The following is a 13473-nucleotide window of genomic DNA, read 5'->3' as shown; positions in this document are numbered from 1 at the left end:
AGTAATTCAACAAGGAAGTTTGACCAACATAATTGTTGAAGCCACTATTCGAGATCAAGTTATTGCTGCTCAGAAGGAAAACAAGGGTATAGCCCATATCAAAGAAAGAGTCAAGAATGAAAAAGCGGAATGCTTTAGCATTGATGATGAAGATGTGTTGTGGTTCAAGGATCGCCTGGTGGTACCAAAAGTTCCTGAGTTGTGATAGTCAATTCTAGAAGAGGCACATGCTACTAGATTATCTATCCATCCGGGAAGCAACAAGATGTACCATGACTTGAAGCAAAGATTCTGGTGGACAAAAATGAAAATAGAGATTGCTAGATTTATAGCAAAGTGTGATACTTGTCAAAAGGTGAAAGCTATACATTTGAGGTCTGCTGGTGAATTACAACCATTACCTATTCCATCTTGGAAGTGGGAGGACATAAGTATGGACTTTATTGTTGGTCTACCCAAGACATCAAAGGGATTTGACTCAGTATGGGTTATTATAGATCGACTCACTAAGTCAGCACATTTTCTTCCGGTCAAGACAATATATCCTACGATCCAATATGCCAAAATGTACTTAGCAAGAATCATGAGTTTGCATGGAGTACCAAAGACCATAGTGTCAGATAGGGGTACACAGTTTGTCTCCAGCTTTTGGAAACATTTACATGCTTCGTTGGGTACCAAACTTCTGTATAGTACAGCTTATCATCCGTAGACTAATGGACAGACTGAAAGAGTCAATCAAGTACTTGAAGATATATTAAGATGTTGTGTCCTTAACTATTCCACTAAGTGGGACGAATGCTTACCTTTGGCCGAGTTCTCATACAACAATAGTTATCAGGAAAGTATTAGAATGGCTCCATTTGAAGCACTCTATGGTCGTAGATGCAGAACATCATTGAGTTGGTCTGAGCCTAGAGAAAGAAGATTCTTTGGAGTTGACCTTGTGAAAAAAACAAAAGACAAGGTTAGGCAAATACAGAGTAATTTGAAGATAGCTCAGTCCCGCCAAAAGAGCTATGCGGATAGAAGACGGAGACCATTGGTATTTAACAAAGGAGATTTTGTATATCTGAAAGTATCACTAATGAAAGGGGTTACCCGTTTTGGTGTTAAAGGAAAGTTGGCACCTCGATATATTGGACCATATCAAATTTTGGAAAGGTATGGAAAAGTGGCATATCGCTTGAAATTACCTGAACATCTCGCAGCTGTGCAGGATGTGTTCCATGTTTCTCAATTGAAGAAGTGTCTCTGAATGCCTGAACAGAATGTTGAAGTTGAAGGAGTGGAACTAGAACCGGATTTAACTTATTCCGAATATCCTATCCAAGTGTTATATCAGAAAGATCGTGTTACTCGGAGATGGACAATCAAGTTCTATAAAATACAATGGAATCAACATTCAGAAGAGGAAGCTACTTGGGAATCAGAAGACTACTTGTTAGAAAAGTTTCCAGAGTTTCTAGCGTCAATATAGAATAGAGTAATGTTAGTTGAGCTCGGTTGCTACAAATTGTGTTTTGTAAAGGAACCTCAGTTGTTTTATGGACAGATTTTGTATGTGTTCTCGCGACACATTTCCTTTTCCATTACTTACCCTATGGCTTTGAATCTCAGGGCGAGATTTCTTTTAGGGGGAAGGATTGTAACACCTCGGGTGTTTAAATATTAAAATTTGACATGTCATCATATGCATTGCAAAGCATTTGGCATTTGGTGAAAACTTTGAGATGCATACACTAAAACAAGTTATATTTATGTGGTATGTGTTGAATTGTATTGTTTGACTCACATTCAAAGTTTGTTTGGATTTTTAATTTTTCGAGAAAACCCTACTTTTCAGCATTTAAATCCTACCCTGAAAATCCATTTCAAAATCTAAGCATATTTTGGGGTTGAGCCCAAAAGCAAAAGTGTAAAGCTTGGCAAGTTATACAAAGTTTGTTTTTGGAGTTTTTTAAGTTGTTTAGAAAAATTTTGAGTAATTTAAAAAGGCGTAATTCGTTAACTTTCCTTATTCAAATTCAAAAGTTCATTTCAAAATCTAGACTGAATTAGGAGATAGTTATAAAATCAAAGTTGTAGAACTTTTGATTTTGAACAACTTTTGTTTTTGGAGATTTTTGAGTTGTTATGAAAATTTGGGAGTAATTTATGAAATTTGGCGAATGGCAATTCTGTAATTTCGATGAACAGTGCTCACCGCTTGCGCTACACCGCCGACGAGCTTCGGTTAGCTTCCAGTCGCGCGCGTGGCCGTCTGGGCGTCGCGTTGGCACGGCGAAGGCTTCCACGTGGCTTCTTTGCGCTTCCTTGGTCGCGTTATAAGCCAGCCACCGTCGTCGTTCTTCGCTTTCTCTTCTCCTCTGTTTTCCAGTCACTGCCGCAGCAGCTCCGTTGAGCCCTCGCCGTCGAACCTGCGTCTATGTCATCGTGGCATAGTGCTAGATAGCTTCGTAGTTTCCTTGCGCACCTAGCCAGCTAGCTCTGGTCGATTGATTTCGCCATGAGTTCGCCGTTCGTCGCTTTCTTCCTTGCGGCCGGCAACCTCACCCGAGACTCTGTTTCACCGCGGCCAGCCTACTCCGGTGAGCCGTTGGCCTTGATCGGTGTACCTACGGCTTCGTCTCGATGCTATGGTGCTTAATCCTGTGTTGTTTGCTCGTTTTGATCACTGCAGTCGCCGGTTCTTCCTCACCGACGATCTTTGCTCCGCCGTGATCACCGTGATCGTCGTCACGCCTCTCCGTTGCTTCTCCGACCTCGCTCCTTGCTTCAACGCATTCGGGGTGAGCCACTGGTGCTTCCTGGATCCCTTGTTTGAGCTCTACCAGTCGCACACCGCCGGCGTAGCACTGCCGTACCACCGCGTCCGCCATGGACGACGTCGAGCTAGTATAGGGCCGTAATCAATGCTGATAGGGACGTCAATCGATGCGCCTAGTCTTGGTGATCATTTTGGTACTTTAGCCATCGACGAGTTTACGTCGGTCAGCGCCGTCGCCGTCGTGGTCAAACGCGCGAGGTTAGGGATGACAGGTGGGACCCGTTGTCAGTGACTCAGCGTTCAAATGGATTTTTTCTATTTTCAGCTTTGAATGAATAGTGTCTGTTTTTGTTATTTTTGTGTAGATTTATTTAGAGCTCCAAAAATTATGAAAATTTTTGTGTGACTCCTCTGTGATGTATATTATTTAAGAAAAATATGAAATATTGTTTTAAAGTACTTTTTGAATGTGATAAAAATTGCTCAATTTATTAATAAATGGATTTCCATGATTTTTCTAGGCTTATTTAATTGTCCAAAAATTATGAAATTTGTTTTACCACTTACTTATCATGTAATAAGCATATACTAAAATTTTGAGCTCAATTAGAATAAGTTGATTTATTTCATAATTTTAAATTAAATAATTAATTCATAAAAGCACATAGTAACCTTTAATGACTTAGGTTTTGTTTGAAATTTTGAATTGAGTGATGACCTTGGGTCATTAGTTGATAATGATCCTTGGCCATTGATGTATGTGTTACGAAAAAGATTTAGTTGTTTGACTTGCAACTGTACCGCGAAGGAAAGTTGTATTCAAATTGTTAATTTTTGCATCCATCATCGAGCATCATGTTTCATATTCCGCATCATGTTAAACATGGCATTGTTATTACGTGTAGTGAACGAAGGTGAACACGTGGTAGTTAATCAAGTTGTTGAGGAGGTTAATCCGTCTGTTGAGGTCGGATCGAATACTTGTGAAACGTCGTAGGAACCGGACTTTTCCGGCAACGAAGGCAAGTCTCGGATGCATACAGCCCTACCTTGTGTTTTATAAATTAATTTCGCTTTTGCTTTCCGTTACTGCATTAAGTGATTAGGAGTTAAGTAAGAGCCTAATTGGTGCATTACCACCCTTGTTATTCCATATTTACCATATTACCAATTTTAAACTCGTATATGCCTAGTTTTGCTTAGCTATGCGTAGAACGATGAAAGTCGGGTGACTACCTGCCACCTGCAAGTTTTAAATGGAACATTGGTTAATTATGTTAGCATGTGATATGGGAATGTGGAGTAATAAATCTAGACTGGGCAGACTCAGTGTGTGTGAGCCACAAGACATGGAGGTCTTGTGAGCGGGTTCTTTCCGCCTGTGTCGATTAAGGCACATCCGTTGTTGAATTGCATGAGGTGAGAATTTGTAGTACTAACCACATACTCCGGTAAGCCTTTACTCGGCTATTCTATTATGAGAATGGCTACTCGCGCACTGGGAGTGGAGAGATGGCGGGAATAGCGTGTACCCACGTGGCCATGGGCTGGAATGGTGGAGTACTGTATTCTCGGGTGGCGTGGACCCGTTCTGGTTTCAGAGGATCCGAGGGTAGGTTGGTATATGTAGGTCGGGAACCTGCATATGTCGTGTGGTCTGAAATTCCCAGCTGGGTTTATAATCGGTTCGAATCGTCGTTGCTCCTCGGTTATGAAGACTCAACTCACTGTTCATCATCGTAGTATTAATAACTGGAACTTGAATAAGGCTTGTGAAGGTGTTGGATATGAAGTTTCATGATCTCAGCGCGGATCGTGTCAGCTTTGTATATAATTCTTATGAAGTTTTCTATATAAAGAATTTTGTTAAAAGAGCTTTTATGCAAAAGAACTTTGATCATTGTTAAAGCTATACCTTGAATCCCTGAGCCTGCATTCCTAAGTTTATCAGTTAATATTTCGGTTAAGTCTTGTTAAGTACTTTTGTACTCAGGGTTCGTTGACCCTTGTTGTAGGAGAGCCTCATGAGCAGATCTGTTTTGGATCGTGCTGCATGACTATTGTTCGTTCTGACGATGAGAAGTAAATGTGTGATCCCTGGGCAGGATGTTTATTTTGTGTGTAATGTATATGTTAATTATGCCACTCCACTATTACTATGGTTTGTAATAAGTGTCGAACTTAGTTTGTAAGGTTTGAAACAACTGGTTTGTAAACTATGTTATCGTAAGACTTCCGCTATTTTTACTCTGGTGTCGATATTTGAATAAATGTTGTAATACTGCAATAACTTTGTAATGTGATCCTGCTCGGAAATCGTGGATGCTTCGGGGTTCCCCGAGGACACCCGACAGACTTCTTAAGTTACCAGGAACATATGCATTGTTGTCAAAGGTCGTTGGACAGTGACAAGTGCATGTGGGTCCTATAATTTAGGAGGTTCTGCCACAGTCCAGCTCGGCCTTGCTCCAGCACATTGTCGACTGCCTCCATACCGAATTCGCCGTCAAGGACATGGGGGTGCTGCGCTTCTTCCTCGGGATCGATGTCAAGGGCACCAAGGACGGGTTCTACCTCTCCCAAGAGCAGTACGCAGAAGACATCCTTGATCGCGCTGGGATGACGAACTGCAAACCTGCCTCAACACCAATCGAAGCCAAGAACAAGCTCGCCGCCGATGGACCACCAACAGACGACACGACGTCATACCGCAGTTTGGCAGGCACGCTCCAGTTCTTAACGATGACGCGGCCTGACATAGCCTTCGCCGTCCAGCAAGCCTGCCTCCACATGCATGATCCCCGCACACCGCACATGGCGCTACTCAAGCGTATACTGTGGTACGTCTGCGGCACAACGTCGCACGGTCTCCAGCTTCACGCCTCCTCCGACCTCAGTGTCACCGCGTACTCAGACGCGGACTGGGCGGGCAGCCCAGACACTCGGCGATCAACGTCAGGATTCTGCGTCTATCTCGGTGACTCCCTCGTCTCCTGGTCATCCAAGCGGCAGCCCACCGTGTCAAGATCAAGCGTGGAGGCCGAGTATCGGGTGGTGGCGAACGTAGCCGTGGAATGCATTTGGTTACAACAGCTGCTCGGCGAACTCCATTGTGGCATCAACAAGGCGATGGTTGTGTTCTGTGACAACGTATCCGCAGCATACATGTCCTCGAATCCCGTTCACCACAAGCGCACCAAGCACATTGAGCTCGACATTCATTTTGTCCGAGAACGAGTTCAACTGGGCGAACTGCGCGTCCTCCACGTTCCAACAGGTGAATAGTTCACCGACGTCATGACGAAAGGTCTGCCGACGGCGTCGTTCGAAAGCTTCTGCTCCAGTGTTTGTGTGCTGCCGAACACCCATCAGACTGCGGGGGGGTGTTGAGGGACAGCGCCAAGACCGGACATGCTAACCACCGTCGCTGACCAAAGACCAGACATGCTAACCGCCGTCGCTGACCAAGTCCAGAGTGCGGTCACCACGTGCCCCAGTACGCGCCCTTGCGCCCACGATGTACACTGGCACGCAGTGCGGTTGCCCATTCAGCAGCCATTGTTGTAACATGTATTTATACATCAGAGATCAATGGAAAACGTTGTTGGCTCTCTAATTACCTTTCTACAGGGAGAGAGGGAGATGTAGGCGACAATGGTGAGAAAAGGAGGGAGAAAGAGTGTCTTATATGTGGGCCGGCGCAACGGAAAAAACACCAAACTAGGTTAGGGTGGGCCTAAATTGAATGGTATTTATAGTTAAGGTATCAAATTTACCCAGTTTTGTAGGTAGGAGGTCAAAACTCAACAAAAAAATCATTGGCGGCTAGCACTGTTCCAAGGGAAGGCATGACATGAAAATGGTTCTAATCAATTATATTTGTTCACCTTGCCTCCCATAAGGCCATAACGGTCTACTTGCCTGGCTGAGAAATTTGGTGTCAATCAATCAATGTGTGACTGAAATTGGTTAGATTAATTTGTGCGACTGAGAATTTGGTGTGCACGTTCACCCAAATAGGGATGTTTTTACACTTGTCCATCTGTAGTTGTGCCACTAGAAATGCAGTCCTAGGTCCTTAGCTTGCGCCAGCTCTATGGCTTACTTTATTTATTGCTCCCTTGAGGTGGATTACTGAACTCTATTGAGCATTTTTAACCAATTATTACAATAATTTCCATGTTGAACTGAACCTTATACAAAGCTGACATATATATTTTTTGACAGGAGACCTGCATCCTTTTATAGTAAGGAGAATTAAAGTTTGAGTACAATGCATGCCGGCGGAAGCCGAAGGCCCGAAGCCATAGCAGGTAACTGGCCTATTAGGATATACATTTTGCAAAAGTTCTGGTGCCCGGCAAATACAGGAGTTCAGTAATTCTTGAGGGATCACAGGGAGATGCTGTTTTGTAGGAGCTTCTGCTTGCAATATGCTCCCTCCGTTGTTTGTGTTTGTTTTTTACCCTCGAACACATGTAAGAAATGTTTTGCAGTTGTATCGAGGGAGGAAGCTGCGATACTGAGTTTTGCATTTAAAAAAACGCATGCGTATGGTACAAAGTGTTCCTATCCTATCCATATGGTGAATTTTTCTCCCTAAATGGCTATGGTGACCGTGATGACGACACTATAGCACAACCAAACTAGCTTCAGACATGAGTCAATTAAAGTACCAAAATACCGATGGAATCAGTCGGTAAAGATTCCAAATAGATGATCGATTGGTATTCCTAAAATAGACCTCAAACTATTAGTCTATATCTATCTACGCAATAGCGTCTAACAATCGATCGGTATAAGTGTTAGGTCAATATAACTTTATACCGACACCACTATCAGCGACACATAGGGGGAGTCAGCATAGTCTATACCGGTCGGCCATAGGTCGCTATAATGGCTTGTACTATACAAAAGGAATCTTTATGGATGGGTTATGGTATGGTAAGAAATAAAATAAGCCCAGTAAAATACAACGGTAATTAGATAGGAACTTTATTAGATATGTCTTACGGTAATCCTCCAAGAAAACAACAAACGAGAAAAGAACATGTAAATATGTCTCATGATAATCCTCCTAAAAGGAACAAACAAAAATAGGGACATTTTTTTAATTTCTACCAAGGCCAAACAATAGAGAACGGATCAAATACTCCAATTGTTGTAGCTTAGTCTCTAGCACATGGATTATACCATGAAGAGGTCGTTCAGGTTGCAGCCAAGGCTTACCAAAATTTTTATGCACATCAAATGCTACAAGTGCACTCACATCAAATTTAGTTATGCCTAAAAATTCCGTAGTGAACAAGTTAAATCTGTCATGTACTTTGTGGTTTTTATAAGAGTTTAATGCACCAGCGGCCCTCAAACATGTAAGGGTGTGCCATATAGAACCATGAACTTTGAAAATGCATTTTTGGGTCTCTAAACTTGTTAAGCGGTACACCGCATGTCCATGTCAGCTATGTGGGCATTTTTTACTGACATGGCATGCTACCACAGCATGTCATGTATTTTTTAATTAACCCCTCACATTTATTTTCCTCGTAAAAACATTCTTTCTCATCTCTCATGTCCCACGTCCTCCTCCCACCACGCCTCCGAGAGAAGAAGCGCATTCCCTGGATCGTCTCCGTCGTCATCGGCTCACCAGAATCCAGCGACCAAGCCGCGGCCACCTTTTCGCGCACGCAGGCGAGCACCTCCGGGTGGCAGTCCAACACCAACACCGCCCAGGAGTGGCCACTGGCTACACTACTGGATTTAGGTTCTTTGCCGAGTGCCCGAGGCACTCGGCAAAGGCCAAATTGCACTCGGCAAAGCCTTTACCGAGTGCGGCACTCGGCAAAGAACACATGGCAAAAAATTGATCGGCAAAGCCCTCTTTGCCGAGTGTCTTTTATCAGGCACTCAACAAAGGCTTTGCCGAGAGTCCCGGGGGCACTCGGCAAAGAAAAGCGACCGTCACGGCGCCGACGCCGTTGACGGTCTCTTTGCCGAGTGCCAACCCTGCAGGCACTCGACAAAGATTTTTTATTTTTTTCAAAAAAAAAAATTCTTTGCCGAGTGCCCGTGGCCGACGCTCGGCAAAGTTTGAATTTTTTTTTAAAAAAAAAATCTTTGCCGAATGCCCTCTGGCTAGCACTCGGCAAAGTTTGAATTTTTTTTTAAAAAAAAATCTTTGCCAAGTGCCCTCTGGCTGGCACTCGGCAAAGCTTGAATTTTAAAAAAAAAATTCTTTGCCGAGTGCCCTCTGTCTAGCACTCGGCAAAGTTTGAATTTTTTTTAAAAAAAAAATCTTTGCCGAGTGCCCTCTGGCTGGCACTCGGCAAAGTTTGAATTTTTTTTTAAAAAAAAATTCTTTGCCGAGTGCCCTCTGGCTGGCACTCAGCAAAGTTTGAATTTTTTTAAAAAAAAATCTCAGGATGTACTGTTTCCTATACACAAACATATGGAAAACGATAACGACGCATACAACAAAGTGGATGACTTGATAATGGTGGATTTACAGCAGCCGTCTGTCATTGTTGATCAACTAGGGGTAGTCCTGGAGCCCAGAGCTCTTGAAAGCTCTCTAATGATGACAGACTTCTCCTTCGCTTCTTTATTGCCTTCGAAATGCCATTTTCGGGACATTTCTTCAGCCTGCAGTTACAATACATGGAATGGTAAGTCAATATTGTCACAGACCCACAATAGTCCACAGCTGACAGCCCCAAAGCAAACTTGAACAAAACTGAAGGGCAATGTGCTGAAGGGAAATACAATAAGCAATTGTTTAGCCAGAACAAGAATAGCAGAAGTTAGTTCACTTACCCAGCTTCTCAATGGAGCTATTTGTTCTTTAATCATATCAGCTCGTGGCTGCAGTGCATCTTTTCCTTTGATTTTCACGTCATCTACCTGAAAGGAGAAACAAGAGTTGTTTCAGAGGGGCTACTTGACACTTGGATTTTTTATCCTGAATGCAGGAGGTTTCATCTTCTTCATTGCTCCTCCTATTAAGGATTGAGTTTCATCACTACCATGTGAAACCATATTATATCAAATTTTCAATTTTTGAGACTAATATCACTACCATTGAACTTAAGAACCCCTTGACAGCCTCAAGGCTAACATCCAAAGTTTCATCACATAAATATATCCACAGCTTATTTCAACAATAAACTCCTAGGCAAACTATTTCCAACATGAATTTGTTAGCTAGGGCCCCATTGGTGGCACAGAACTTTGCTGTTCCGCAGATAGCTCAGACCTTATTTTTAAAACTGAATTTCGCTTTCCATGGTTGAGTGGCAAACAGAACAGTCTAGCAAGGGCTCCTATGCCCTATTGCCATTCAGAGTGGCAAGGAGGATGTTACTTATAGGATTAAATAATAAAAACGTTCCACATTGACTCTGCATGATTATGGATCACTAAAGAATGCTAGGAAGAACAGAAGATCTTCAAGGACACTTGAACTCAAGTTTTTAGGCAAGAAAATATACTCTGTGAGTATCCAGCAATTACGGCTTTCAACTTCTCAGGGTCCATGGGAGGTGGGGTCCTATCTCGCCACCTTTCATTGGCTGTTGACGCCAAGTAGTTAGGTTGTTCATTCGGAAGCTGCCATCTGGAAAAAAGAACATACAAAAGCAAGTGAAAACACATTAGTAAGTTGAAAACACAAGTAGGTCACAGGATGCATGAGCATAAGAAATACACACATATCAATTTGGAACTACAACAAATACTTCAATGATATACATTAGAAAATGTTTCTTTACAGATCCTATAGCAACACATGGTAAAAAATAAGAGTCATCCACGAGTTAGCATCCAAGCTTCAGCTGTTATATGCATCTGTGTAACATCCTCTGATATTGATCAGCATTATATCTAAGTTATAAATATTTTGCATCTCCTCACTTATGAATTTATAAGCAGACAGGTGTGGGAAAACACAACTTATAGAAGAGCATTACCCCTCATATTCATGATTTTAAAGGCAGATATAGGAGAGTAACAGTGTGTCTGGTTTCTTGCTTGAAAGATAACAACTCAATCGATACACCAGATAATTCAGAAGTGCAGTATCTAGAAAAGCTAAAACGCCTTATAATTTGAAATGAAGAGAGTACTTAAAATCCTTATAGCTGTATTAGACTAACAAATGAAAACGCCTTTTCTAACTGAGACCTGTGCTCGTGATGAATAGCTGCTTTAATCAATGTTAATACTAACTTTCTTTGAATATAGCAATTAGCAAATTCGTGTAGTGTAGTTTTCTGCTGTAATCACACATGTTGGACATGTAACCAATAGATATCGAATTATATATTCTGAACTGGCCCATACAAGATAGCATATAGATCAGTGCACGAGTGGGGAGGAGCGTACTGGCCCACACAATCATCTAACTATATGTTAATCATGTGTTAAGTCTATTCATATGATGGTATTGCATTCATATTGCCATAAGTCCACAACTCTGAAACCAAGAAATCCCATAGTAACATTATCTTCTTTCAGAAAGGAGAAGCATTAACCAGGAGCAATAAACTACTTAGATCCATTTTCTGCAGCATAGATACTGCCAGGGGCATCTAAAGGTGTTACTGTTTTTCACGTTTTAAGGTGCTGCCTGTTATAGATTAGCACTAAGGTGTTACTGTTTTCATTGTTTTATCAGAGGTTGCGTGTTGGATCATCACTGGAGAAAGACAGCTCGCATTCGGGGTCTCTATCTTGAAGCTCTATTGAGACAAGACATTGCATTTTTTTACAAGGAAATGACCACTGGACAATTGGCTGAGAGTATGTCCGGAGATACAATACTTATCCAGGATGCAATTGGTGAAAAGGTTGACCCATGTAAACTGTAAACACATCATTGGCAGTGTAATTGTGCATAATAATATATACACACATGATATATATATCTGCATGTAAAATAATGCATCTAAGCTCATGCAAAAGTGTCAGTGATTGAATGTGCACTCTAGCTTAGCTTATAACAATTCAGTGTCTGAATGTATATATACATATGCAATGTAAGTAAAGAACCAGCAAGCATTTGAGTTGCAACTTCTAATTAGAGAACAAAATGAAGCACTTCAGTAGTTCAGTTCGAACTCTCAAATCCGAATACTGTGTACTAACCGTTAGCCATGCTTGAATGGTTGATGCCTTGAGCCTTTGACTGCTTGGCGAAGAAGGGGAGGAGCCGATGAGGAGCGCCGGGCGCCGGCCTTCTGTGTTTCTGCCTGCTGGAGAGTGGATCTGGCACTGGCACTCCACCTGCTGGATGAGTGGAACGCACGAGGAAGACCGGAAGGCGACGGCCGACGGCGACGAGGTGGAGGCGTGGCCCGTGGACTCCAGCCGCACCGCGCCCCAGGCGACCCGGCGGCCGGCGCCTACCTGCTGCACGCTGAATGGCGCTCCCACAGCGCCCACCTGGAAGCCCGACACCCGCGGGGGTGCGGACCTGGACTGCCGCGCCGCCGCCCGGCAGGAGGCTGCGTCGGCGAGAGCGCTGCCAAGCTCTTGGCCTCCTCCTCTCCTCCTCCTCTCTTTCTCCTCCTCCTCCGGCGGCGCGGCAAGCAGGGCGGCGCTGGCGCGGGCGCGCGGGCAGCGGCGGCGCTGGCACCGCGCGGGCAGGGGCGGCGCTGGCGCGGGCGCGCGGGCAGCGGCGGCGCGGGCGCGGGCGGTGGCGGCTGCGGCGCTGGCGCGTGCGTGTGGTGTGTGCGGTGTGTGTGTGGGCCGAACCAGTCGGCGGGAAAAAAGTTTTTTTTTTATGGATTGTCTCTGATCTGACATTCGGCAAAGTTTTTTTTTAATTTTTAAAATTCTTTACTGAGTACCAACCGGGCTGATACTCGGCAAAGAGGGGTTTTTAAAAAATTTTAAAAATTTTTGCCGAGTGTCTTCTCTCGACACTTGGCAAAAAGGCTCCTTTGTCGAGTGTTATTTTTTGACACTCAGCAAACCATATTTTTTTTGTATTTTGACCTCCAAATTTTTTCTGTAGTCCTTTTACAGTACTTGGTACTCCATGTCGAAATTTGGTACATTTCATGTTTGATATATTTAGTTAATTTATTTCATTTAATTGAATTTTTTTGAAAAATGCAAATTTGAACTGCATGTGCATCGAATAATAGAATTTAATGATTCAAAAAATGATATTCATGATATTGAGTGTACTGTGAGGCCATATCCAGGAACGGGCCCGAAATTTCAAACATCTTATTCACAAAACATTACCACAAACTTGCAGACGAATTGTTTTTAAATTCTATAAAATGCAAACAAAGTCCGAAAATCATGAAACTTGTTGAGACATCGTGATATCGTATGTGGAGGCTATGATAAAAATTTTAGAAGATTTCGTGCACGTTGCCACGTACGATGCTTACAAACCAAGACATCTCTACATGTGTATCAAATATCACATGTGGAGATGTCCTGGTTTGTAAGCATCATACGTGACAACGTGCATCAAACCTTCTTAAATTTTTATCATAGCCTCCACATACGATATCACGACATCTCAACAAGTTTCATGATTTTCGGACTTCGTTTGCTTTTTATAGAATTTAAAAACACTTCGCACGCAAGTTCGTGGTCATGTTTTGTGAAACAAGATGTCCGAAATTTCAGGTCCGTTCCTGAATACGGCCTCACACTACACTCACTAACATGACTATCCTTTTTTG

The 13473-nt window shown here is 42.9% G+C and overlaps 2 protein-coding genes across 2 annotated transcripts; one reads left to right on the top strand and one right to left on the bottom strand.

Annotated features, from left to right (window-relative positions):
• The first annotated feature begins 5284 nt into the window (after positions 1-5284).
• LOC136523778 (uncharacterized mitochondrial protein AtMg00810-like) lies at positions 5285-6055 on the top strand. Its single transcript, XM_066517342.1, has one exon. The coding sequence runs from the start codon at positions 5285-5287 to the stop codon at positions 6053-6055; it is 771 nt and encodes a 256-aa protein (XP_066373439.1).
• A 3140-nt stretch (positions 6056-9195) lies between these two features.
• Positions 9196-12574, bottom strand: LOC136523776 (uncharacterized). Its single transcript, XM_066517341.1, has 3 exons — positions 11915-12574; positions 9587-9673; positions 9196-9415 (listed from the first exon to the last, which is right to left on the bottom strand). The coding sequence occupies exons 1-3, from the start codon at positions 12572-12574 to the stop codon at positions 9302-9304; spliced, it is 861 nt and encodes a 286-aa protein (XP_066373438.1). The 3' UTR covers positions 9196-9301.
• Positions 12575-13473: the final 899 nt, after the last annotated feature.

This window comes from Miscanthus floridulus, chromosome 18, assembly GCF_019320115.1.
Source record: "Miscanthus floridulus cultivar M001 chromosome 18, ASM1932011v1, whole genome shotgun sequence".
NCBI lineage: Eukaryota > Viridiplantae > Streptophyta > Magnoliopsida > Poales > Poaceae > Miscanthus > Miscanthus floridulus.
This window is presented reverse-complemented; position numbering and strand designations above follow the sequence as displayed.